Source organism: Bicyclus anynana, chromosome 7, assembly GCF_947172395.1.
Source record: "Bicyclus anynana chromosome 7, ilBicAnyn1.1, whole genome shotgun sequence".
Taxonomy (NCBI): domain Eukaryota; kingdom Metazoa; phylum Arthropoda; class Insecta; order Lepidoptera; family Nymphalidae; genus Bicyclus; species Bicyclus anynana.
The window spans coordinates 8145133-8173093 of NC_069089.1; the positions used below are offsets into that span (position 1 = coordinate 8145133).

The 27961-nt window shown below is 36.9% G+C and overlaps 2 protein-coding genes across 2 annotated transcripts in view; both read right to left on the reverse strand.

Annotated features, from left to right (window-relative positions):
* On the reverse strand, nucleotides 1-26161 carry LOC112044858 (PDZ domain-containing protein GIPC3). Its single transcript, XM_024080879.2, has 4 exons — nucleotides 25621-26161; nucleotides 2863-3093; nucleotides 930-1181; nucleotides 1-299 (listed from the first exon to the last, which is right to left on the reverse strand). Exons 1-4 carry the CDS (start codon nucleotides 25852-25854, stop codon nucleotides 60-62), a joined length of 957 nt encoding a protein of 318 aa, XP_023936647.1. The 5' UTR covers nucleotides 25855-26161; the 3' UTR covers nucleotides 1-59.
* Nucleotides 1-27961, reverse strand: part of LOC112057655 (39S ribosomal protein L20, mitochondrial) — a 74478-nt gene that overhangs the window by 20974 nt on the left and 25543 nt on the right. The window lies entirely within an intron of this gene.

Genomic DNA, 27961 nt, shown 5'->3' on the forward strand with positions numbered 1-27961 from the left:
TTAATAATTACCTATAATATATTAGCTAATTATTCTTAGTATTACAATTTATAATATCTCTAACTGAGTCTTCCAGATCTGGCATCAGTGATGACGCCCCATAATTCGATTATGAATTCATCAGTGAACCCAAACTCTTGTAAATCGCTATTATCGATAGCTTCAGCAAGTTGCATCGAATTCGTTTTCCCCTGTGACAAATCCCACATTTGTGTTGCAAGTTCAGTGTCATTAATTCCCATAAATGATTCCAATAAACCGTTTATTTTGTCTATGCCAGCCTTGGATCTCTCGTCGTGCTGGAAAAAAAAACATTTATTTAATAAATCCTTAGGACTTATAGGTATAACCTATCTAATCAATACAAACTTCGTAACGTTGAACTACCTAATTTTCATCGAAATTTTCAACAGTAGCCCTCATTCACACGAGGGTTTTTGTAACGGACGTTAAATATACCCGTAGTATGAAGTTAAATGAAGTTAAATGAAGGTCTATTTGAAACGCCTAAAATTGAAAATGACACTATTCCAAAAAAGCATTGTTTTTTAAAATGTTGTCATGTGAACATATACTTGGGAATGCATTTGTTGTATTTGAACGTTTTTTTAACGTCCGTTAAAAACTCTCGTGCGAATGGGGGCTCACACAGTGGAATGAAAATTTGATTGAGAGAAAAAAGATGAAGGCATTTCAGGAATCCGCTGGGTAGCTATTGCATGAATGATAAAAAGCTCAATACATCTGATGCGTCTAGTTGAAATAATAATTTAGATTTTTGACATACGTCGTATCTACCGGTGATCTATAAATGTGAAGGCCTCTCCGTTTTTAGATTACACGACCTTTTCTCTTTTTACACCTACAGTCCTACACCAAATATAAATATTCTTGTACGAGTTATGTAGACGTAAAAATTTTATATTTACCTCATTTTCTATTGTTGCTTGACCGTTAGCCTTAAATCTGAGAGTTTCTTTTCCAGATCCATAACTTTGCTTCTTCCCTGATCTCATGCTGCCAGTTTTAGGGCCGATGCTAGCGAAACCACTTTTTAATGGTTCTATGAGTCTAATCGTGAATGTAGTTCCTTTGGGTATGTCTTTTAGTAGTTTTGCTACTTCGTAATGTCTCTTGCCGACTGCGTTCTCGCCATTTAATCGTTCAATGTGATCTCCAATCTGAAAGTACAATGAGCGTGAGCAGTTTAATACGATAATAGTTTATTTCCTACAGAATTGTTGGCGAGGGGAATGACCGGCCATTAAATATGGGCCAACAATAGTCGAGCCGCGACACGTTTCTTTCATATCCAATAAACGTTGATGGTTACTAAACAGGAAAACCAATCGCGTGCATTATGATTAAAGTGGGTATTAAGGATTGGGAATTTGTCAGAATTATTCAAGGAATAGTAACATCAGTCTTATGTTATTGAAACGCTTGGACAAATACCTGGATGACAGTGATCATGTAGGCACAGGCTACAGGCAAATTGGATCGATAATTTTGAAGAACTAACAAAATTAATCCTACCTACTGCACTTGAAATTGCAGTTGGTTACAGTTGGCAGTTGGTATTGGAGATTAAGAGCTGTGATAGCCCAGTGGATATGACCTCTGCCTCCGATTCCGGAGGGTGTGGGTTCGAATCCGGTCCGGGGCATGCACCTCCAACTTTTCAGTTGTGTGCATTTTAAGAAATTAAATATCACGTGTCTCAATCGGTGAAGGAAAACATCGTGAGGAAACCTGCATACCAGAGAATTATCTTAATTCTCTGCGTGTGTGAAGTCTGCCAATCCGCATTGGGCCAGCGTGGTGGACTATTGGCCTAACCCCTCTGATTTTGTGAGGAGACTGGAGCTCAGCAGTGAGCCGAATATGGGTTGATAACGAACGAACGACGAATTGGAGATTGGCAGAACAAACGAAAACAAACTTGGAGTTCGTTACCATATGGCAAAAGTGCATGCAACTTATTGTTAGATTGTATCGAGCACCAAGCATGCAATCTGAATATGGAGAAGACCACACCACTGGACCTGTGGTTCCGTTCAAGTATGCAACTTCCTAAAACGCTTGTTAAAGACTTTTAATTGTTGGACGCAAAACATATTATACTTGAACAACAGCAGATCTGCGTGACATCACGTTTAGTTGATGCCATAATTAATGCCGTCTTGCAAACTTGTCTTATCTATAAAGACTGTTAGGTTGAGTGCCGTTCTCAGCAATAAAACCTAAGGACATAATGATGACACCCAGTTCTTCATTAGTGTTCTTACTTCGATTTTAAAGCGATAAATCCAAAGATGGACGAGAAACAACAGGTTTTTCTGCACACCTTAAAAATAAATCAAGCTGTGCCGGCCTATTGCAAACGTCGATGTTTTTTAATTTACTGTTAGGTTGGAGAACTTTGTGTTTTTATCAATAGTATTTCTAGCAATCGTAGCCCCTTAGTTAATAATTAATTCTTAAAATAATTATCGAGACAATGTTTTGATCTTAACGAGCCCACTGCACCATACAACTTTCAATTATGGTCATAATAATTAAAAACAAAACTTTACTGTGCAAGCATAGAGGCAAACTTTCAAAAAAGTCGTATCATCTTAATTGATATTTTTATAAAAGTCAGTCCTTCTATAACTTTTAATGACCAAAACAAGTCCCGATTAAAAGGAAAATTTTAATAGAACTATTATATTTCTATATTCAATACTCGCTTATACATATACACGTAAATAGTATGCAGATTCAAACGTTAACAGATGCAGAAACAGAGCTATTGTTGAATTTTTTAATCAGCAAACCTGGTTATTGGAAGAAAAATTAAAAAAAATGTTGAATTCTTACCGCTATGTGTGGTATCCTGGACACAATAGATCCTTCCTTTATCTTCTTAATGAAGGAACATCCTGCCCCGTTGTCTGTGATCGTTAATCCAAGTGCATCTTCCGTTTTAACTATCTCTATTTCCTTTGGCCGACCTTTTCTATGTGCAAATATAAAGTCATCTAATCCGATCTGGCCGCCGAGTAACTTTTTCATATCCACTTTGTGGGTGTTCAATGTGCAGAACAAAATCTGAAACCATAAAAATGAAGTATAAATTACCTACTATTTTGTTTGTTAATTGTTATTGTTTCGTATTTAGCTAATTAGTAAGATTATGCTCCTTAACGCACCTATTTATAGCATGTCTAATAACAATTTTCTGCTTTTGCTATCAACCTACTCGTATCTAACTGCATTGATTTCTTTATCGTTTCTGTGTTATGCTTCTAGCTTACTGTGCTTTTTGTATATGTATTTCATCAATACAGCCTATTTTAGGCCTACTTAAGGGTTTAGCCTACCTGATATATAAAGAGGGGATACGGAGCTCAGACCTACCACGCCGGTTAAATTCTGATTGGCCATGACTCGATTTAATATTAAGTACCATCATTAATCAAGACCAGGAGCTGCAGCAGAAAAAGCTGAAACCGGTAAGTGGCACAAGTATCCCTCTCTGACTGAGAGTTACATATTTGTACCTTTTGCCGTAAGGACCCTCGGGCCATGCAGTGCCAAAAAAAATCACCGAATCGTTTCACCGCGGCTAGTTGGATCGACTGGCAGACTGGCTGACAGAAGGGCTGGCTCATTTTTTGCGCAAAGGATCAGCTTGGCTGTCCAGCGCGAAAATGCAGCCAGTATTCTTGCCACCATTCCACGTGGGCATGATTTGTATAGTTATTAGGAAAAGTTAGCTTAAGTTCCTTATTGTATTATCTAGATATAATCTATACTAATATAATAAAGCTGAAGAGTTTGTTTGTTTGAAAGAAAGAAAGAAAGAAGAAAGAAAGTTTATTCACTTTTTTAGTGTCACAAACAGTACATCCTATCTTAGATATTATATGACTGTCTGTGACACCAAACAGAAAGGGTTTACAGCTCAGCATTAGCCGTTTATCGCAGGAAAGCAATGCCCAGCGCTGATTTTCAGCTGAGACCCGGGTGACGTCACAAGCAGTTATAATTACAAACTAAACAACTAATCAAAATACTTTTAATACATTAAAAATTTAGATAATAAAACGAAAAATAAATAATAAAAAACCAAAAACAAAAACTTTGATAAGAGCGTATAAGTAAAATGATAATTACATAAAGATAAAGATAAATGCCAACATACAATAATTAATATGACATATCTATATATATACATTATATAAATAAATATATATATATATATATATATATATATATATTTATTTATATAATTATAATATTAGAATATTTATAAATAGAAATATGAATACTTATACCAATTAATAGACTGTACCGAAATATGGTATTTGCATCTAAAGTTCCCACTAAATAATTGATTCCTCCACTGCATAATCTTCTAACTCTTTTTGCCTATATATTGTTTGTTTGATTGAACGCGCTAATCTCAGGAACTACTGCAGGGCTAGCACGGGCAAGGGAGAAATTTATCCACGGGGACAGGATAAAACGTTTATCCCCCACACTCGTTTTATCCACTCACCGCGCATGGGCACGCCGGTGGATATAATATCCCCGGTGGATAAACGGAGGGAAAGACTTGTCAACCCATTTGTATATATCTTATAAATTGGCATTAGGTATATTAATAGTCCGAAATAAACGTAAATTTGATAATATTTGGTTATTTTGTGCATATTATTTATCTGTTTTCTGTTGGCATTGTTTTGTTTGGTGATTGTTTTTTGCGGTGGTTTGTAGTAGGTATCTATAGTATCTATTATACTAGCGGACCCGGTCAAGCTTCGTTGTGACATAAGTGCACTTATTCTCTATCCCTACTTTACCCTTCTTTACCTCTACCCCTACCCTACCCCTGCCCTACCCCTACCCTACCCCTACCCTACCCCTACCCTACCCCTGCCCTACCCCTGCCCTACCCCTGCCCTACCCTACCCCTACCCTACCCCTACCCTACCCCACCACTACCCCACCCCTACCCCACCCCTACCCTACCTCTAACCTACCCCACCCCTACCCCACCCTACCCTACCCCTACCCTACCCCACCCCTACCCCACCCCTACCCCACCCCTACCCCACCCCTACCCCAAAGTATATCATTTTATCCACTCCATATGCCATAGTCGAGGAAAAGATCTCCACGCGTAATGTCAATCGGGGATAAATTTGTCTTTCCCTTGTGGCCATGCTATGACGGGTGGATTTATATCCTTAGTCAGTGGATATAATTGGTGGATAAAAATTTTATCCCTTGCCCATGCTAGCCCGGCTGGTCCGATTTGAAAAATTCTTTCTGTGTTAGATAGCCCATTTATCGAGGAAGGCTATCATCATCATATCAGCCGATGGACGTCCACTGCAGGACATAGGCCTTTTGTAGGGACTTCCAAACATCACGATACTGAGCCAACTGCATCCAGCGAATCCCTGCGACTCGCTTGATGTCGTCAGTCCACCTGGTGGGGGGTCGGCCAACACTGCGCTTACTAGTGCGGGGTCGCCATTCCAGCACTTTGGGACCCCAACGTCCATCGGCTCTTCGCACTATGTGCCCCGCCCATTGCCACTTCAGCTTCGCAACTCGTTGAGCTATGTCGGTGACTTTGGTTCTTCTGCGGATCTCCTCATTTCTGATTCGATCACGCAGAGATACTCCTAACATAGCTCGTTCCATCGCCCGCTGTGTGACTCTGAGCCTTCTTATGAGGCCCATAGTTAGCGACCAAGTCTCGGAACCATAGGTCATCACTGGCAACACGCACTGTTCGAAGACTTTTGTCTTCAGGCACTGAGGAATTTCGGACGAAAAGATGTCGCGAAGTTTCCCGAATGCAGCCCAGCCGAGTTGGATTCGACGGTTCACCTCTTTCTCGAAATTGGACCTACCTAACTGGATCATATGTCCTAGGTATATGTATTCGTCTACAATTTCGAGTGCAGCGTTCTCAACTATAACTGGGTGGAGCGATACATGAGCATTACACATTATTTTTGTTTTGCCCATGTTCATTTTCAGGCCCACCTGTTGAGAAACGCTGCTGAGGTCATTGAGCATGGTACTAAGGTCATCCAGAGTCTGTGCCATGACGACTACATCGTCCGCGAACCGCAGTTGAGTGATGTATTCGCCATTGATGTTGATGCCAAGTCCGCCCCAGTCCAGAAGCTTAAAGACGTCTTCCAATGCGGCGGTAAATAGCTTCGGAGAGATCACATCTCCCTGACGCACTCCTCGCTGCAACTGGATTGGCCTCGTAGTCTGATCCTGAATACGGACTGACATAGTGGCGTTTTCGTACAGGCACTTCAACGCTTGGATATACCTGTAATCAATTCGGCATCTCTGCAATGACCTTAGCACAGCCCAGGTTTCCACCGAATCGAAGGCTTTCTCATAGTCCACAAACGCTAAGCAAAGTGGCTGGTTATACTCGTGAGTCTTCTGTATAACCTGCCGCAGCGTATGGATGTGGTCTATGGTACTAAAGCCTTTTCGGAAACCGGCTTGTTCGGGAGGCTGGAAGTCGTCAAACCTATTAGCGAGACGATTCGTAATGACTCTCGAGAACAATTTGTAAACATGGCTTAGCAGCGAGATGGGTCTGTAATTCTTCAGCAAGGTGTTGTCACCTTTTTTGAAGAACAGAACCACCACGCTCCTATGCCACGCCTCAGGCGTCGTGCCCTCGTGAATGACGGAATTGAACAATCGCTGAAGGACTTTAAGTATCGGTTTTCCACCCGCTTTCAGGAGTTCTGCTGTGATTCCGTCCTCACCTGGCGCCTTATTGTTCTTCAGTTGTTTGAGAGCCACACTAATCTCGTATAGGCTGACGTCCGGGATATCTTCGGTATAGTGTCGGGTCAACTTGGCTCTGGGGTCTTTTTCTTTTTCGAGGAAGGCTATAGGCTATATATTATCCCCATATTCCTACGAGAACGGGAACCACGCGGGTAAAACCGCGCGGCGTCAGCTAGTAATATTATAAAGCTGAAGAATTTGTTTGATTGAACGCGCTAATCTCAGGAACTACTGGTCCGATTTGAAAAATTCTTTCAGTGTTATATAGCCCATTTATCGAGGAAGGCTATAGGGTATATATTATCCCCATATTCTTACGGGAATGGGAACCACGCGGGTAAAACCGCGCGGCGTCAGCTAGTTTCTCAATAAAAAAGAGCTATCTATTAGTTTTGATTAGGTTAATGTTGTTATCAAATAATCAAAATGTTCATAAGTTCATACCGCACGCAGACTCGACTGCGCCTGTGGACCGATTTACTTCCTGGCGCAGCCGAGCGTGTTTCCGCAGTGCCAGTTTGGGGACAATCGTCACATAAATATGGATAGAGCGACAACTATAGCTAATATTTTATAACTTTTAAGTATATTCTTTCGTTATCAACCCATATTCGACTCACTGCTGAGCTTGAGTTTCCTCTCAGAATGAGAGGGGTTAGGCCAATAGTCCACCACGCTGGCCCAATGCGGATTGGCAGACTTCACACACGCAGAGAACTAAGAAAATTCTCTGGTATGCAGGTATCCTCACGATGTTTTCTTTCACCGTCTGAGACACGTGATATTTAATTTCCTTAAAATGCACACAAATGAAAAGTTGGAGGTGCATGCCCTGGACCGGATTTGAACCCACACCCTCCAGAACCAGAGGCAGAGGTCATATCCACTAAGCTATCACTGCTCTTTAAGTAGATTACGTACTGCTAATAATAATAATTAATTAAACAAATCAGCGTTAGTAGCGATAAATGCAGATTTCTCTACATTAGTAATACAGATATTAGCAATATTAGTCGTTTAGGTAATAAAATCATTTTGAATTTTCACACCAATTGGACTTGTATTGCATTCAAATTCACCAACAAAAATATCTGTCGTTTTATGAAGGGGACGAGGTAAACTCCCACATCGAAAATATTTAACACACACGTATAATTTTAACATCGATTCTACAGACGCACTTTTGTATACATTGACAGAGGGGTACGTTTAGCAAGGCAGGTCCTAAGGTAATTGGTCTGAGTTAAGTAATATAGTAGCCTGATTTAGGACTCGACCCAAGAACCTCGTGAGCCGAAGTTACATACGTTAACCACAACCACTAGACCAACAAGGCAGAAAGGCAGTTAAATTAAGTCCGTTCTCCCGCGAGACTGGCCGCAAGCAACTCGTGTATAAGTTACTAAGTTACCAACACTAAAGTCACAAGTCCTGCGGCCTTATTATGTATCTCAGTGTACCATTCATACAATGAGTCACTACATAATTTTTCATATTATTTTTGTTTTTGTTATCATCTAACGTTGTTATTTCACCGGAATAACATTGACTTCGCATTTCACATTAAGTGGCAGTGATATTTTGTTTTTATGATCGTCTAACATGATTATTTAAACAAAATTACGTAAATACCAGTTTTTCCATAAAATAAAGTTACTACTTGCTACTACCACTAGTATAAGTACTAATGTCGTTTTATATATGTCATTTCGTTGAAAAACAATGTTAGATAGTTGCAAAACCGAAAATACGATGAAAAACAATGTAGTGACTGATGTTTTGAATTGTACACCGAGTTACATAATAACCCGGCTGGAGCCTGCTCGAGATGTGTCACCACTAGAAAGCATATTATTTGTGAGTGTCATGGGCTATATTATCCCCGTATTCCCACGTGGACAAAAACTACGCGGGTGAAACCGCGGGGCCTCTGCTAGTAGGTATTATGAAGAGGTAAAGTTTTCTGAAGATGGTATTGTATGAGGTAATCTCTGAATCTACTGTACCGATTTTGAAAATTCTTTCACCATTGTTTGTTGTGTGAAGGCTACGTAAAGTTGAATAATTTTTTTTACGTTTCATATTAAGAGAAGCTACTTTAAAACGATGTATGTATGTATGTATGTATGTATGTATGTATGTATGTATGTATGTATGTATGTATGTATGTATGTATGTATGTATGTATGTATGTATGTATGGATGTAATATTCTTTATTACCTCGTATCTTCCAAACCGCTGGACGGATTTTCGTAATTAAGATATCTAAGACTAGTCTTAATAACCCAAGTGTTCTTAAATAGGTAAAATTTAAAAAATACCAACAAGACGACTGTGGTGAGACGCTATAGACTCGAGGTGAAAAAAAAAATTTTTTTTTGAATATTGCAACATGGGTATCAAATTCAAGGGCTCTTTGAGAGGATTTCAAAATGATATATCACGGCCATGATATTCAACTACAATTAGAAAAACGTTATTTATTAATTATCTAACAATATACGCAAGGCGGATGACTATGGGTGCGAGGTTTATGAAGTGAAGTTTTAGAACACCTAAAATCGGACAAGTGCGAGTCGGATTCACCCACCCAGGGTTCCGTAGATATTTTTTAAATATTTACTTTACTTCAGTTGGACGTATACATTATCGTACTTTGTAACATGTTACAAACGTAACAAATAAATCCGAAGTTCACCATCTATCTTAATTAAAAAGTGTGAAATAAATTAATTAATTAAACAAATAAAAAAACCCGACTGCATAAATGATACAAAAACTGAAAAGAAAAAAACAAGCTCAGTCCAGAAGTGTAGAAAGCAATTAGAAAACAGTCGGGACCTATTAAAAAATGTAGACGAAAATCATTCTATTCAATATAATAGGTCCCGACTGTTTTCCGATTGCTTTCTACATTTCTGGACTGAGCTTGTTTTTTTTCTTTTCAGTTTTTGCATCATTTATGCAGTCGGGTTTTTTTATTTGTTTAATTAATTTCTTTTATTGTTAAATTTTTTTCCTTTATTTAAACGGGCTGAAATTACGCAGGTGAAACCGGCGTTGGCCAGTGGCATATAAATGCAAAACGGAGGCGACGTAAACCCAAACAAATAAGTCATTAATACTACTAGTCTGAATATAAAGTTACAAAGCCTTTCCTACCTATTTGTTACTGTGCACTTGCTTGGATTCTATTTGCATAGGGGGAAGTCGTGTTTCAATCTATCTATCTATATTAATAAAAATCAATTGATGTTCATTTGTCTCGCTAAAACTCGAAAACGGCAGTGCCGATTTAGCTGATTCGGTTTTGAAATGCTTGTCGAGGTCCAGGGGCGTACTACCGTCGCATCAGGCGTATCAACGATACGGGGCCCCCGGATTACAGGGCCTCATAAGTGTGAAAGAAAAAATTAGTAAAATTTAATCCACTAAACTCACTTAATTTGGTACTTCCCGGTGATATTTTTTTTTATTCTTTACAAGTTAGCCTTGACTACAATCTCACCTGATGGTAAGTGATGATGTAGTCTAAGATGGAAGCGGGCTAACTTGTTAGGAGGAGGATGAAAATCCACACGCCTTTCGGTTTCTACACGGCATCGTACCGGAACGCTAAATCGCTTACGCGGTACGTCTTTGCATGTAGGGTGGTAACTAGCCACGGCCGAAGCCTCCCACCAGCCAAACCTGGACAAATTAAGAAAATCTCAATCTGCCCAGCCGGGGATCGACCCCAGGACCTCCGTTTTGAAAATCCACCGACCCCCAACTAAATTTGATACAGGGCCCCTCCAAGGCAAGGCAAGGTAAGCACTGTCGTGGTCCCAGGGAAGGTTTAAACGGTGAGAAAATGTGGAAAATTTGCGAGTAAGAGGGTAGGTTTAGAGTAGAGACAGGGAAGAAGCGAAGCTCTCAAATCGAATCACCTATATTGGCTCCACGGAAAATCCCACAGAAAAAGGTCTCCACTCACCACATTACTGGGAATGTGGTGAGTGGAGACCTTTTTAGGATGCTTTTTAGGATGGATGCTAGTTGTAGAACTATTTGAATCATTGTATTTATTTTTCTCTTTTGTGTGATGTGTATTCTAAATAAACTTTTATTTTTCTTTACTATAAGTATAACCACCCGTTATAAGTTTTTCTTTCTTTTCTGTTCTATAAGTAAGAAAAATAACCACACGTAATAAGTTTTCAGACTATTCAGGCCGTGAAATATTAGAAAATGCCGGTGCCATTTTACCAACTGACCTTTACAGCTCGCGCCGTTAGCCGTCACGGTCAAAGTGTTGCCATACCTATTGTAATGCTGATAATAATTTATGCTAACAATTTTTTTATGATGAACTTACATCACACTCGTAGAAGAGATGTATGACGGTTATGAAACGTATGTATACGGAAATACACTATGCTATGAATTTTCCGTATAACATATGATTAGGTAAGATAGGTAGGTCAATCAATGCCGAGTCAATACCACAGAATCTAACAATACACAGACAGAAGGTAAGGCCTAGTTTAATTTTCTGACATTGAGATTCAGTAAGAAAATATTTGGGACAAATATTTACGAAAATCTGTTTTAGAAGGGTCGGAATTTTCCACATAGGAAAATTGCGGGCGTCAGCTAGTTTAACGTACCTGCTATAATAACAGTATTTTCCCGGGAACGGGAATTGGAATTACCTACGCGGGTAAAACCGCTAGAAACTGCTTAAAGTACATATAGAGACTGTACAAAATAAATGGTTTCATCTACTAGCCTAAATTAGAAAACAAACGAGATCGGACTTAGTTACATAAAAGTCTGAAACATCTGAAAGATACTGAATACAACACGGACGAAATCACGGGCATCTGCCAATTATACTCGTAAATTAGTACCTCCAACACTTCTCAAACTCATAGCCGAGCGAAGTCGTTAATAATAACCGTAAATACTGAATCAGATCATCATATTTGTACTATGCTGTTGAAATCAGACAGAGCACAAATTCTTAATGTTAATGAAAATTAAAAACCGCACATTAATAAACGTTTGCTGTTTGTTAAATACTTGTTTGTGGTGATAACCGTTACTGAAAACAATTACCTTAATATAGGAAAATACGTAAAGACAACCTCATAAAGAAGCGACACTGGTCAAAGCAACACTTTGCTAACACACAAAAAAATATTAATATAATTTTATATATTTTATTAAAATACATGTATTTTATCAATTACCTAATGAAAAAAGATAATGCTCATATCCGTACTGCTAACCGTTACAGAAAGAACTCCAAATGACAAGACTGGCCGTAGGATCACAGAATCCGTGGTGATTCCATAATGTTTCATGGTTCCATTCTGGAAGTCTTCGACAATTTAATTCTCTCAATTCGTGCCGCTTAATGAAGGATTCATGGTAAACCTATTCCGTTTTAATATAAGTAGATACTCAGGTATTTTTTTGTTAGACCAAATCATTCAATAGATTCAATAATAATACTCAGGCACGCAATCCGACATCATTATAATACCTAAATAGTCTCACCTACTGGCTAACTCCTATATTATTTAGAAAACATATGCGGTTAATGGTAGTTGATTTTCAATTGTTATACATACAATTACGTCGTATTGTTTAACAGATTCGTCACTCACTGTGACTGACACTTGCCAACTTAATCAATGTCAGTAATACAAACATGACGTAACTATAATATGAAGGTATATTTCATACTACTTTCAGATAATTTGGGATTTTTTTATATAACGCCTCATTCGCACGAGATTTTAAAAAGCGATGTGTCAAAACCCAGCGTTGGCGGGCGTAGCAGATACGAGTAGTATGAAGTGGAATGAACAGCGTTTTTAAAACACGACGCTGTTTTCGAGCAGTGTTGCATTTTCAATTTTGGGCGTTGGAAAATAGACCTTCACTTAACTTTATACTATATTTCAACGTTTTTTGTGTGTGTGTTTGTGTGTGCGTTAAAAAAACTTTCGTGTGAATTAGGGCTTATCGAGTCTCAGTCAAGTCAGAGTCTCAATAATTCAACGTTAAAGACTCCGGACTCATAATCGAGAGGCGGTGGTTCAGTCTCAGCTCGCTGGACTATTGTTCTACCCACTCCACTTTTTCGCCTTCTTATCTTATTATACTATCATGCAGTGTTGGTCGACCAGCAAGGTTGACAACATCAAGCAGGGATTCGCTGGATGCAGGCGGCTCAGAATCGTGATGTTTGGAAGACCCTACACAAGGCCAATGTCCTGCAGTGGACGTCCATCAGCTGATATGATGATTATGATAAATAGCACTCCATTCATACTCCTCAATGTTTTACATCTCTACTGCATTTATTTTACTTTCATGCTTCTCCTGCCATAGCCAACTTTCACTACCGTACAATGTTGTCACTCTATGCACTGCCAGTCTTGCAATTGAATCTCGTACCACATTTGCAAAATCGACTCGGGTCGCAAGTAATATCTTAGTAATTAATAACAATAATTGTAAATGTTTTAAATTGTATCAGTCAACAGTAACAATTAATCAACAGTGATTGATTGATAAACTCAATAGCTACTAATACCTTTTGATCAAAGATTAATTGTGATTTTAAAATGATTAACTTAATGAACGAGGTAAATTAAACTACATACCTAAACCCTGATATTTTAAAAATTAATAGATCGAAAAATGATATTAACACACGCACATATTTTTTTAAAACCCTATCCAACCACATCCCTCACTATGGGATACTCGAGTAAAAAATAAATAAATGACCACTTCAAAAAAAAATGTTTTTTCTAGATTTTATTTTACGTCTTCATCAGTTCCGATGTCAATCGAGTTCATCATCCCGTATCCGGGATATTTACAAAGAATCATAAAATGTGAAAAAAAAACTTGAAAAAAAAGTTATTGCCACTTTCTTTTGCAGCGTTACCTAAAGAGTTCCAGGAATTCTTACAAAATAATTGTTTCAAATAGGTTTATGTAATATGTTGACCAGTAAGTTACTAACTTTGATAAATTATTTAATTAAGTGGGTAAAGTAATTAAAGATGATGATTATAATATATTTCACTTTTTACTACTTTCACTTTTCTTGCAGGCTGTACCGTCATCGCAGAGATTATTTCAGTCACTTGGGCCATGATGTCACTGCAGCCAAATCGGAAACTGATAAATCCCAACAACATCTGTAGAAAGTAAGGTCAAGGAAAAAAAAAGGTATCAGAAACTCACAGAGAGCCAAGCTTTCAAGTCCTCTCATTCTCTAACTTTACCATAGTGAATATTGTTTTTAACAATAGTGAATATTGTTCTGCGTAATCCTACAAACCACACACTTTAGAATTTAGACCCAATGAATGGCAAAACAAAATTTGTTTTTTTTTACATATTTATATAACAAAAAGTATAATGCTTATACACTTGAAACCTGATGTGCTTATCAAGTAATCTAGTTTCATTATATCCTAAAAATTTGGACTTTCTAGCCATATACAGACCGAATTTATAAGTATAGAAAAATGCGGCATAATACTGCGAGAAAAGGTACGAGATTAGTCTTGCAAGGTAATTACTAATTAAGTAATTATTTCAACAAAATTACGTTCATAATATAATTTAAAAACTATGTTAGATGATCGCAAAAACGAAATATGCCACTGAATATAGTGGTTCTTGTTTTGAATCGTACACCGAGATAACATACAATATGTACATATAACATACCTACATAAATAATGAGCAGCTGACGCCACCGTAACCGTAATTACACGTTAGTGGTCATGAGTGATAGTTAAAAATGTCACTTAAAATTAGATATATACCTATCATTTATACTTCCCGCGTTAATTAGTATTTAAAATCAGTTTATAACTAAATAATAATGAATTTTCATGTATAACTGTATAATATAATTTTAAAAATAATATAATAATAATAATATTAAAAGCCTTTATTTACTGAATTTTATATACATAATATTATTGTAATACATCATTGACACTGATTCTTTTCTTCAGCTTGCCCTCGGGCATAGACACTAGACACTTCCATAGTTCTCTATCTCTCGCTTAATTTTAGAGAAAGACACCAAAATCCCGTGATGCCATGATATTAAGTGACTTTCAAAATGATTTCAATAGGTCATCCTGCATCCTACCAATAACATAAGCCATCTATCAATAACAGGGCGCGCCTATGTAAAGTACAATAAAGTGAGTGTATATGAGATGATATAGTGAGAAGTAGGTCACAAAAGGTACCATAATAATATAATAATGAAAAAAACAGCGTTAGTGTGTGAGAACCTTAAGAGCGTTTTTCATAATATAATACGTACTTATGATTGAATGATTGATATTAAAGATAATTTCTACTTTTTAATGTGCCAGCTTCTTAGAAAATGATAGCAAGTAGGAATGGTAGGATTGGTATGTGCAATGGATTAATTGAAACGGTAAATTAGAACATCCGGTGTTGTTCCAACTTCCAACTCTCACATTATCAGAGATGCCGGTAGAGTACTGTGTAGAACAAATTAGTATTCTTCAGTTTGGATTTCTTGAAGCTATTGATGTGAGAATATATCTGAAGTTACTTATTGTCTCCATAAAAGTGTCTAAACCAGTACCTAACCTTTTCAACATTGTAAACGAAAAATCTGCCTATAATTTCATTATCAACCCATATTCGGCTCATTGTTGAGCTCGAGTCTCCTCTCAGAATGAGAGGGGTTAGGCCAATAGTCCACCACGCTGGCCCAATGCGCATTAGCAGACTTCACACACGCAGAGAATTAAAAAAAATTCTCTGGTTTCCTGACGATGTTTTTCTTCACCGTTTGGGACACGTGATATTTTAATTTCTTAAAATGCACACAACTGAAAAGTTGGAGGTGCATGCCCCGGACTGGATTTCGTAATCGGAAGCAGAGGTCATATCCACTGGGCTATCATTTGCCTAATTTTATTTATTAAGGAGGTTTATAGTTAGGCAATGATTTTAATATCATTGGTTTTAGGTATGCTATTGAGAAATCTGAGCAAAACGGCCATCTAAATGTAAAAGATACTATAAATGGTTTTAAATGCATAATTAAATAACTAATTAGATTTGGCAAATTCCCAGTGTAAGAAAATTATTCTTTTCAAATAATTTTCTAACAGCGAACAAACAGACTTTTGAGCAATTGCGACAAAAACATTGCACTTGTAAACTGGTCGAAGTTTCCCCCGTTTTTATGAAAGCCTAATCAAAACCGCTGATTTTTTTAAAGCCAGTAGAAGATACAGGTACAACAAAATCGATCGGCGTAATAAAAGAGGGCAACGACAGGAAGTTGATGTGCAGACTGACGATCCAGTCTGTCAGTGCTTATTGGGATAGGTTTAGATCAAACAAGAGAATTAAGTAATTGTTGTAGTAGCAGGTTTTTCTTTTATTTTTTATTCTTGTACTATTATGTAGTAGTAGTATCTTCTAATATACAGGGTGTTGCGGAGTGTTTCCCATAACTTCAAAGTGTTGACAAGTTTACTTATAGAATCCGAATTGCGTAAGTATTTTTTTTTAACTAAAAAAAAGTTTTTGTTTTCATACAAACTAATTCAAATAATTCCGACTATTCATATAACACACGCCTTTATCTATCCTTGCAATTTAAAATTATCATAATCGTAGTGAGACTGTCGGTATCGACGAGATATTGCAACTGGCACTCCGCAAATTTCTAGTAAGCTACTTCATGATATTTATCAATGAATAAGTTTGGCTAGGTCATAATATAAGGATGCGATATAAGGGACACAATTTAAGATCTTTTTACAAAAGAAATATTTTTTACTCACAAAATATTAATTTTAGAACACATGTTCCTTGGACATGTTTAATTAATTTCCCTTAAAGAATACAGCCCTAGAGTTATGGAAAATACTCCTGAGCACTCTGTTTATAAATATAGTTTGTATAAAAGGATAAAATTAAAATTACCAATTTAAAGAGAATATCCGTCGGGGCTGCCCGCTCAGACATTCTCTTACCCCAAAAGCATAGTAATATCCATAATACCCTGGGTTTGGTGCATGCACCAATGAAACCCGAATGTGATTTTACTGTAACTATCTTAGATTTAAGGTTAAATAAAACATTTAAGTAATATGTACCTACCTACCCAAATGTATTTTAAATTGTAATCCAAATTCAATATTCTACAGAAATGATGTCCGCTAGTAACTTACACCTTGTTGTTTTTATATATTATGTTGTACTTACAAGTCCCCACTTAATATAATAATCATAATGTGGAGAAAACAAATAAAATTTCATTTAATTCTTATTATTTAAATTAGTTATTTATTAATACTTTGTAACATATAGATAAGTAGCCGAGAAACCACAGCATAATATTATCATTATGAAATTATACCCATCCAATGACTTCCCTGTCATATCTAAGTCCTTGAATATATATCTCGTGTTACGTAGGTACCTATGTAATGCAGAGTAGCGTAGCATTTTATCGTTAACTATTTAAATACAGTTATTCTGATTAATAAGTAAGTACACCACGCCAAAAAGCAAACAGATTGGTGGTATTTTTCAGTTATCCATGAACCATATGCAGCCGTTTATACCACCCTTTGCCAGCAAAAGGTGGTCTGAATCACTTGAGTCTAGCAAAAATTAGAATTTTAAAACTTAATAAGTATTTCACAAACAAACGGATTTCTAAATCGAATATATATAGGTATTTTTAAAAATCTATTCAATAACATCCCCCACTATGGGGAATACACAGGTCAAAAATTCTTCCCTTCTTTAAATGTAGGTACCATGAGATAATATTTTTTTTTAATATTGATTTGCGAATCTATAAGGGTTCCTTGTTGTCTACGGAACCTTAAAAATGTACTTATTTTTTTAGGTACTGTGTTAAAAAAGCAAATCCCATTCCATGTAAGGCTTAGACCATTAATGTAAGGACGTGTATATTGTTCTGAATCCATTCTATTTTCATTAAAGTGAGTTAATCCATTTTAAGTAGCTACTAATTACAAGTTGAAGTAAAACGTGGGTAAATAATGGTCCATAATAAATATCATCATGTGATGTCATTTAAGCCTTGTCCAGACACTGGGACTAATATGATACAAATGTTTAACAAACTAATAACTCGAAAGATTCAGCCATTTCCTCAGTAGCTTGCAATAACTCATACCGTTTATTGCACAGAACAAGAAAGAAGGGTAGAATAGTTTACTCATTGGCTAAAAAATCCTACAAATGTTAATTTAAATCATGCTCAACCGCAGAAAATAGTAGGAAAAAGAAGTCTGTGAAAATAAAGAGGAGCATGTGTATTCTGTAGTCCAACTAAAAGTATAGTCATACCTTGTACTGACGTTCGTCTATATTTAGCCTATATTCTTATCGCAGACTAATAGCGAGGACGGGTTAAACAATGTGGGTATTGAACTAATTATAATCATTGCGCAACGGTTATTATACCTTATTACCTACCTATTAGGCACCTACTTGTGCTAGTACGTTCTAGTAGAATCTAGGTCCTTCGCAAAATAGGGTAGGTACCTACATAACATTGAATCGCCAAATTAGTATCTGAAAGCCCTTAACTCGAGAACAGCTTTTCAAACAGAGACCCAATTCCGCAATGAATTTTCCTATTTTCGTTAAGGCACAATGAAGTGAATAGTTAAACGTAAAATTGTGGGGTAGTACTTAAAACAGTTATTAATAATAAACTTTATTCCTTGTTTCCCTTGTTTATTTATTTATACTTTATTGCACAAAACAAAAACAACAAAAAAACCCCTTGGTCAGTTCTTTGGCAACGGAAAATTTTAATTAGGAAATAGCGCAAAATATTAGATAATTTCAGAATACAATATAATACGGTCCAGCGTATAATACGTGTCTCAAACGGTGAAGGAAATACATAGGAATCCTGCATACCCGAGAATTTTCTTAATTCTCTACGTGTGTGAAGTCTGCCAATCCATATGGGGCCAGCGTGGTAGACTATTGGCTTAACCCCTCTCATTCTGAGAGGAGACTCATGCTCAGCAGTGAGCCGAATATGAGTTGATATTGAACATATTTGGATCAAATTTAGCACAGAGATAGATTACAGATTTTTTAAAACTAAAACTTAAAACTTAAAACTTGGCAAAACTGTTACTAAAACCTTATCTAGGCACTTATCTATCTATAATAATAAAGACGCTTGCATTAAGTTGGAAAACTATATTAAAACTAGGTAGGTAACCTACCTAACCTTTAAAGCAGCCTACCAGGATCACAGCAGGGTGCAGTGTTATAAATAATTACGTAGAGACTGTATTTCAATTTGAAGTTTGTTCCTTTTGCCGTGGAGATCCTTGGGCCATAGAGTTGTTTGCGATTTTTTTTGTCGAATTATTAAACTGAGGCTAATTGCCTCAACTGGTGGCAGAAAGGGTGCTCTTCTTATGCTAATAACATATAGACCCACAATACAAAAAAAATTACACTCCAATCCAAACGTAAGCCTCTTCTGTGACTATGTGAGCTTAGTTACCTATCATAATGTAGCGTCAAGCGTATGCATCAAGGGCTCCCATTTCGGGGCATGTATGACGGTTTACGAATCTTGCGACTACACACTATCTATATGTTATAAATCTATAGGTATCTCATTTTATGCGCAAATGGTTAATCAGCCTGGCTGTCAGCATAATTTAAAAATAATGTAACATTCTGATTGAATCCTTAACTGTAAACTGTAAAACTTCGGAAGAAAATTAAAAGTTACCTTTACCTGACCTGATGTATTGTTTCTGTTCGGTTCCATATTACGTAGGTATCATAAATAATACATATAACTTATTATACTGGTGACAGAAGGGCTGGCTCATTTTTTGCGCAAAGGATCAGCCTGGCTGTCCAGCGCGGAAATGCAGCCAGTATTCTTACCATCATTCCAGATGGGCATAATTTGTTTATCTACATAAGATAAGTTAAGTTAGCTTAAACGTCTTACAGTTTGTTAAACAATTTAATCTTTATTTATTTCCGTTATAGTCAACCTAACTACTTACTACTTACATGCTTGAAATGTACCGTAAAATATAAATAAGTACAAATTAATCATAATAATTAAACAGATGGTTATTAAGCATTTTATCTTTAGACATTAAAACCTTATCAGATGTAAGTATCTATATACCTAAGTTAAACATATAAATGCTTTTGTGATAAAGATGTACCTAGGTATTAAAATATAATAAACATCACTTGAGGTATCTGGTGTAAATAAACATTCAAAGATACCTATTCCAAAGTTAATCGTGCCCAATTTTTGGCAACATACAAAGTGGTGCCAGGAATACGACCTTAAATTAATACACAATCGCTAACAGTCAATCAAAATACGATTAGGTGATTAAATTAATTATTGTATAATAAATAAAAAAACTAAATTTTCAAACAAAATAAATTCGGAAATAATCTAAAAAATTCACAACATCCTTTATAATAATATAAAACTAACCTCAAGTGACCTATAGGTAAAAGCGGCAACATCGCGTCTCCTAGTTTTTGGTTATTAGGCGGTCCGTTTGTAGTGCGTAAAGTTCTTTCATGCACTTGTAGGTACTTATCTACATAAGAATAATCACGCCGCGGCGGGCGGGAGCGCCAAAATTTAATTAATTTGTATTTTGTACGCCGCACGAGACGAGTAGATATTGTTGTTAAATGTTACTCATCAAAACTCACACATTTTAAAATGATAGGTATAGGTAGGTACTCGTACGTATTTACAGTACTTAGCTTGAATTTTTAAATGCTGGAAATGTCCACCATTGATTAAAATACACATGTTACAACGTCGCGAGATATCGGTATACTCAGTAGCAGTATCACCGAAACGTGGCATTATGTTTCAATACCAAAACACACTTCACAATAAAAAAAACTACACAAATCACAAGAAATGTTTGATTTGTATAAAACAATGCGCAAGGGTAGCAACTGGCTATCACTCACTGAGTCACTATTCAAAAGACGCCGCCCGCGCCGGGAACCAAATCTAGCAAAAACACTAAATGTATTTCTATCCTATTCCCACTTAGTAAATCTTCCAAACACCTACAGTTAGCTAAAAACATATGATATTGAATGAAAGCCCTTATAGGCCAGGATCCGGTGAATATTTTAACAGTTGATGACTGTCAAGTTAATTTTCCGTGAGTAGCTTCGTCTTGATGAGGCGCCCAACTTGTAAATTTTCGAAAATTATTTATTTTGGTAGCTAACAGAGTTACTAGATAAGAAAAATGTCTGAGCATAGGAACGAAATAACTGACCACGCTATTTGTAAGACAATATGGGTGATAAGTTGTATAACTATTAATTTATACAACTTTTCAGCCATATTGTCCTACAAATTCAATGTTATTTATGCCTCATCAAGACAAAGCTACTCACATAAAATTAACTTGGTAGTGATCAACTGTAAAAATGTTCCCCGGATCCTGGACTATTAGTGCCCAATTGACAACGTCGCAATTTTCGTTTGTTTACATTAAAAATAGGTACAAAATTTGTGGTGCCGAATAATTATTGTAGGTAAGTATGGTAAAGATAATAAGAATTTTTATTCTTATGTGCATTAGGTCTAAATTTCAATAGGATTTTTGTTTTTTGTAAGTTACCAATATTTTTTAAAACGCACATTTTAAATTGTTATTTTGGTTTATCAAGGTGAATGACCTAGTGAATTTTCGTGAGGTATTTGTAATACATTTACAGCGTGTTCAAAAATTGTTTAAGTGAAAAAATTATCCTGTGGCTAAACCACTGCATAGAAATTAATAAAAATTGGCGTGCAGACTACTTACACGATACCCCATATGTGGTTGAAATTAAGGTCGTAATCGTTTCACCACTTTGTATAAGTACATAAGTATTTTTTTTATTGTGAAAGAATACAATAAGGAACTTAAGCTAACTACTTATCCTAATAACTATTTCTACTAACTAGTTTCTGTATCGTATGTTTCTGTGTGGTGTACAATAAAGTATATTTTCATTTCATTTCATTCATTTCATTTCATTTCATTCATTTCATTTCATTTCAACTATACAAATCATGCCCACGTGGAATGGTGGCAAGAATACTGGCTGCATTTCCGCGCTGGTCTGGCTGATCCTTTGCGCAAAAAATGAGCCAGCCCTTCTGTCACCAGTATAATCTATATCTATACTAATATTATAAAGAGGTAAAGTTTGTAAGTTTGTAAGTTTGTCACATTTTTTAAATGGGGTAATCTTTGGAACTACTGGTCCGATTTTAAAAATTCTTTCACCAGTAGAATGCTACATTATCGGGGAGTGCTATAGGCTATATTTTATACTGGTATCATATATATTAGCCTAATTATCACAGTTTTTGTCATACAGGTCGGACTGAAAATCCTCTTAAACAGACTTATTCGGATGCGCTGCCTTAACTATTGTGTAAAATTGAAATTAATGTATGGAGACTTTATGTATCTTTAAAAGTTCTACAAAAAAGTCCGCGACACCACATATCTATCTTCTATATATTAGCAGATATAGTACCTTTTGTGTTTTAAAAATTATTAATTTTATATACGTAGGTTTACGTCATTGTTTATACAACTAAACTTTAATCCTTATTAAAATAAATTATTTATTAATTACTAGGATATTATGGAGATAAGATTTGCCCTTTACAGTATGTTAATTACTTAAATAGTTTCGGAGATAATACAAAATTTCTAAAAGACGCAGAAATTCCGCTATATGACGCCCGGCGCTTTCATTTATGTAGTTCCCGTTCCCGTGTGAATATGCGGATCAAACATAGCCTATGACACTCGCAAATAACGTAGCTTTCTATGGGTAAAACAATTTTCCAAATCGGTCCAGTAGATCCAGAGATTACCTCCTACAACCACACGAACTTTACCTCTTTAAATCATTAGCATAGGAGTCTCTATTTCTCTTGGTCATACCACCACTCTCGAAGGACTGGACCGATTTTGCTAAGGGTACTAGTAAGATAGAGAAATTACAGGGTAGGGTAGGGTACGGGTAGGGAAGCGTAGGGGTAGTGTAGAGGTAGGGTAGGTTTAGGGCCGGGTTTAGGGTAGTGGTAGGGTAGGGGTAGAGGTAGGGTAGTGGGAGAGTAGAGGTACGGGTAGGATAGGGAAATGGTAGGGTAGGGGTAGCATAGGCGTGAGATAGGGGTACGGGTGGGATAGGGATAGGAAAGGGATAGGGTACGGGGAGGGTAGGGGTAGGATGGGGGTAGGCTGTAGGTAAGGTAGGGGTAGGTTTGGGGTAGGGTAGGGGTAGGGTAGGGTAGGGGTAGGGTAGATGTAGGGGTAGGGTAGGGTTAAGGTAGTGGTAGGGTAGGGGTAGGGTAGGGTAGGGGTAGGGGTAGGGTAGGGGTAGTAGTAAAGTTGACATCGAAATTTACGCGGACGAAGTCGCGGGCGTCCGCTAGTAAGTTATATATGTATTATTTATGATACCTACGTAATATATGGAACCGAACAGAAACAAGACATCAGGTCAGGTAAAGGTAACTTTTAATTTTCTTCCGAAGTTTTACAGTATACAGTTTAGCTGCTAAACCAGAATCAGAAAAATAAAACAGAAAAATGTTCTACGAGAAACATGCTAACTAACTCAATACGGTTGTTGTTTATTTTCACACGGTTAGGTATATACTCGTATGCATCACCTGTCTATGTACCTATACAATAAACTACAAATATTTTATAAATAGGTAATCCCAGGTGAATATCTAGATGAAAATAAATAAGAAATTAGGATCTGTCAGGTTCATCCATTAGAGATGTGATACCAGTTTCTATAGATCTATAAGATACGACTTACGTGTACTTGCCTCATGAAAAACATTCAACTACGTACCCAAAAGTAACAGGTAATTAAAAAATTAGCTACTACTAGTAATCTACGAGTAGGTACTAACCTGAAAGAATAAATTCGAGCTTCCCAATTCAACAGTTAGTATATTTTTAAAGTTTATCGAACTACTGTATTTATCAGATGCTCATAAATATGTAACAAACTATATACCTATAAAGTTATAAATTTTATACTAATTTAGATTAGATAATATAAATTATAAATGTACCTTCCATGCTTTAGGCCTAGGCAGTGGCGTCTAACAATAACTGAATTTTTTTTATAAGTTTTTAATAGTGTTTTGTATAGTATAGAAATAAATAAATGAGAGAAAACTGAATTGTTATTAGGATTTATATTATAAGAGGTCCTAAGTCCGCCAACCGGAATTGGAGCGGCGTGGTGGGTCTCAGCTCCAAACCTTGGCCTGGTTCTGTACTTGGTCAATCAAATAGACTGATAGTGATGACGAATCAAAGATTAAGTCAATATAGGACGTCCTATCGATACTAATATTATAAAGATGTGATATATTTCGGTGTTGTAGGAGGTAATCTCTAGAATTAGATTTTTTGACGGCTGGGCAGATTGAGATTTTCTTAATTTGTCCAGGTCTGGCTGGTGGGAGGCTTCGGCCGTGGCTAGTTACCACCCTACCGGCAAAGACGTACCGCCAAGCGATTTAGCGTTCCGGTACGATGCCGTGTAGAAACCGAAAGGGGTGTGGATTTTCATCCTCCTCCTAACAAGTTAGCCCGCTTCCATCTTAGACTGCATCATCACTTACCATCAGGTGAGATTGTAGTCAAGGGCTAACTTGTAAAGAATAAAAAAAAAAAGATCTACTGAACCGATTTTGAAAATTCTTTAATCGCTAGAAAGCCACGTTATTTGTAAGTGTCGTATATATTTTATCCCAATTTTCTCACGGGAACGGTAACTACACGGGTGAAATCACGGGGCATAACTCGGCTATACACTACATGACTGCCCCTATTATGAAATATAATGCCCCTTATTTTTTAAAGTACAAAAGTCCAGAGTAAAATCTATTTCAGTAGCCGCAACACAAAGGAGGAACAAACATACACACACACTTAAGCATAAACTTTCGCCTATAAAATACTAGCGAACTCCCGCGACTTCGTTCGCGTGCAATTCAGTTTTTCACAAATCCCGCAGGAACCATGGATTCTAGAACTATTTCCATTCCAAATTTCAGCCAAATCGCTTCAGTAGCCGCAGCGCAAAGGAGGATCAAATATACCTACACACACAAACTTTCGCCTTTGTAATATTATGTGAAGTGTGATTATTATTACACCTAGAAACCACCTAGGCACAGAAAACATTATGTACTAGGTGCCTCGTCGGTACAGTGGTTAGCCAACGTGGCCTTTGATCACGAAGTCCTGGGTTCGAGTCGGCTATGGAATAATGAGCTTTTCTTTCATTATATACATTTTTAGAGCGAATTTTCAGCAAGGAGTTGGGAAATGAATATTTAGTAGCAGTATTGGGTATTCAGTATTCTACGTCGCAACTATAATATATTTTCACCGGACGACGTGTTATGTTTAACAATTTCACATCAATGGTAGGGAAATTTGTAGAAACTCGAGAATTAGAACCAGAACCTTTGGTACAACCATTCTTATCAAGTGAATCGACATATATGTATTTCTGTCACAAAAGAACACCAATACTAAACCACTAAAAATTAATTTGAATCTCACATAATGAGAGAAGCGATCTCAGCTAATTGCCGCGAGAACAAGTTCGTAATATGTAAATGATGTAATGATGAGACTTACGTCGTCCGGAGGAAAGTCGTAGCATTCCGCTATTTTCTGATACAGCTCGTGGACGTTTGAGAATCCGGAAATCAGTCCAAGCGGACTCCCTTGGGCCTGTTGACAGTGGAAGACTAATTGCGACTTCTGAGCTCCATTGTTGTTCTCCAAACCATTAGACGGTTGTGTATCCTCTGCCGGAGGAGGCACTGGCGGTGCAGAATACTTCGGCGCTTTCTTCTTAAATAACGACATCACGAAGTACTAACAATAGTATTAAAGTAACAAATACTTATTTAATGTTAAAGTCAAGGCACACTCATTACACTTTCCAACAGATATTATTCACCACACAGTCGCATAACTTGCGTGAACTTTAAATGACTATATCTACGCGGCATAGCATACGATAAGTTATCACTCGATGACGATATAGGATAAGATTGTGAAACTATAGCGTTGAAGGTTCTTCATATGAACGATGTATAAATAACTGACGAGTATAAAACGTTCAAACAACTGCACACCGGCTGACTGACTGTGAATTGTGACTGAGGTGTTGAGGACTGAGGAGGGCCGAGGGAGGTCAGTGAGGGCTGAGGTGAGAGGTCTGCGGCGCTAACTATAGGAGGGAAAGAGAGCGCAGATGCCGCCTATTTCAAATCACATGTCCGCGTCATCAACTTTGTATGACATTCCGTTGTTAGTAACTTTTGTATACCTACTTTTACTCTTTAGACTGCATTCATTTTAAATGATTAAATATGTTCAGCATAACATAAAGGTGAATACGTCATGTTACTTATTCATAATAGGTAGGTAGTATTTCAAATTATCCGTGAGAACTTGGAAATTATTTATAGGTGTTGTAAGTTGCACTAACTAGGTACTCACAAGTATAGTCGGTCATTCTTATTCCTAAACCGATTTCGATAAAACTTAGGTAGACACTACACACTAGACTAGACAGTCGGGTAAAGGAGTTTTAAGTTGGTGCGTAATTCAAACGCTTAATTAGGTATTTTACAACTTGCGCCTTTACTGTAATTTCACCTGATGGTAAGTGATAATCAGATAAAAACTAACTGAGAATAAAGAAATAACAGGTATTGAAGCAACACAATCATGCCACTGCTTATGTTATCATACTTATAAGGTTTATAATTTTAAAGAGAAAGATGTTTCTTGTTCTGTCTAATGTGCTTGCGTATATAGTGGGGGGGCCGGGTGGGCCGTGCCCACCCTAGAATGGACCTGTGCTCACCTACCTCCCTGGCACTTGTTTTTACGTCAATTGATTTTTGATATTTCGTGATCTTTCCTTTATATATGTATTTTTTTTTTATTCTTTACAAGTTAGCCCTTGACTACAATCTCACCTGATGGTACCTAAGGGATGATGCAGTCCAAGATGGAAGCGGGCTAACTTGTTAGGAGGAGGATGAAAATCCACACTCCTTTCGGTTTCTACACGACATCGTACTGGAACGCTAAATCGCTTGGCGGTACGTCTTTGTCGGTAGAGTGGTAACTAGCCACGGCCGAAGCCTCCCACCAGCCAAATTTAGATAAGTGTTGAAAAAAAACCGGCCAAGGGCTACTCGTACTTGCGCAGCAAGGATTCCGTACGCGTTATATAACTAAAATCAAAAAACACGAATAAAATTAAACGCCTGTTGAAATTTGATAGGCAATTGTTACGGTCGGACGTACGGTGAAGCAAATTTTTTGAAGTAACTAGGTAGAATCCTTTTCATGAAAGTCCCGCGGCTAAAACCTGTACCTAGTCTGGAGGACTTTTTTCATGAAAAGGACTATAGGTGCCTACCAGGTTTTCTTTAAATTGTTTTTTATTTATAGTGCTTAGTTAATATGTTACCTTTTTTATGTAATCAAGAGTGGGAATCAAACTGACGGCCGTGTAGAAAGCAAGGTCCCAAACCACCGCGCCACTTGGCCGTCGTAAGGGTGAACGAAATAGGGGGCGTCAGCTAGTGAATAATATATGCGGCAGAAACCTAGAATTTAATTTTTTTATTGTTTCAAGGGATTGTAGACTTTCAATTAGGCTAGTACCTACGAGGCTAGTCCCTGTCTAGATACTTGCCTACCACTAATAATTCTGCTCTCACTAATGTATATTATTTTTTAAAGGAATAAGAGCAAAATTATAATTAACAGCAGACCCCCATGTACCCGTAGTTATCTCTCTGATAATATAGCCTTCAGTGACAGGATTTTATAAAATTGTACCATAATTTTTGTATAGTATTTGTAAAGATTATACAAAATCTTACCTCTTGATAATATTATAGTAGGAGTTGAAGAGGGGATTTTTGCAGTTACTCGACCGCGTCAGATG

Bases quoted from the DNA above. Each gene is read 5' to 3' on its own strand.
- LOC112044858 (XM_024080879.2), bottom strand. From the start codon at position 25,854: ATGTCGTTATTTAAGAAGAAAGCGCCGAAGTATTCTGCACCGCCAGTG. The intron at 3,094-25,620 runs GTAAGTCTCATC...TTATGGTTTCAG, and splicing joins ACGACTTTCCTCCGGACGAC to ATTTTGTTCTGCACATTGAA. The intron at 300-929 runs GTAAATATAAAA...TTTTTTTTCCAG, and splicing joins AAGCAACAATAGAAAATGAG to CACGACGAGAGATCCAAGGC.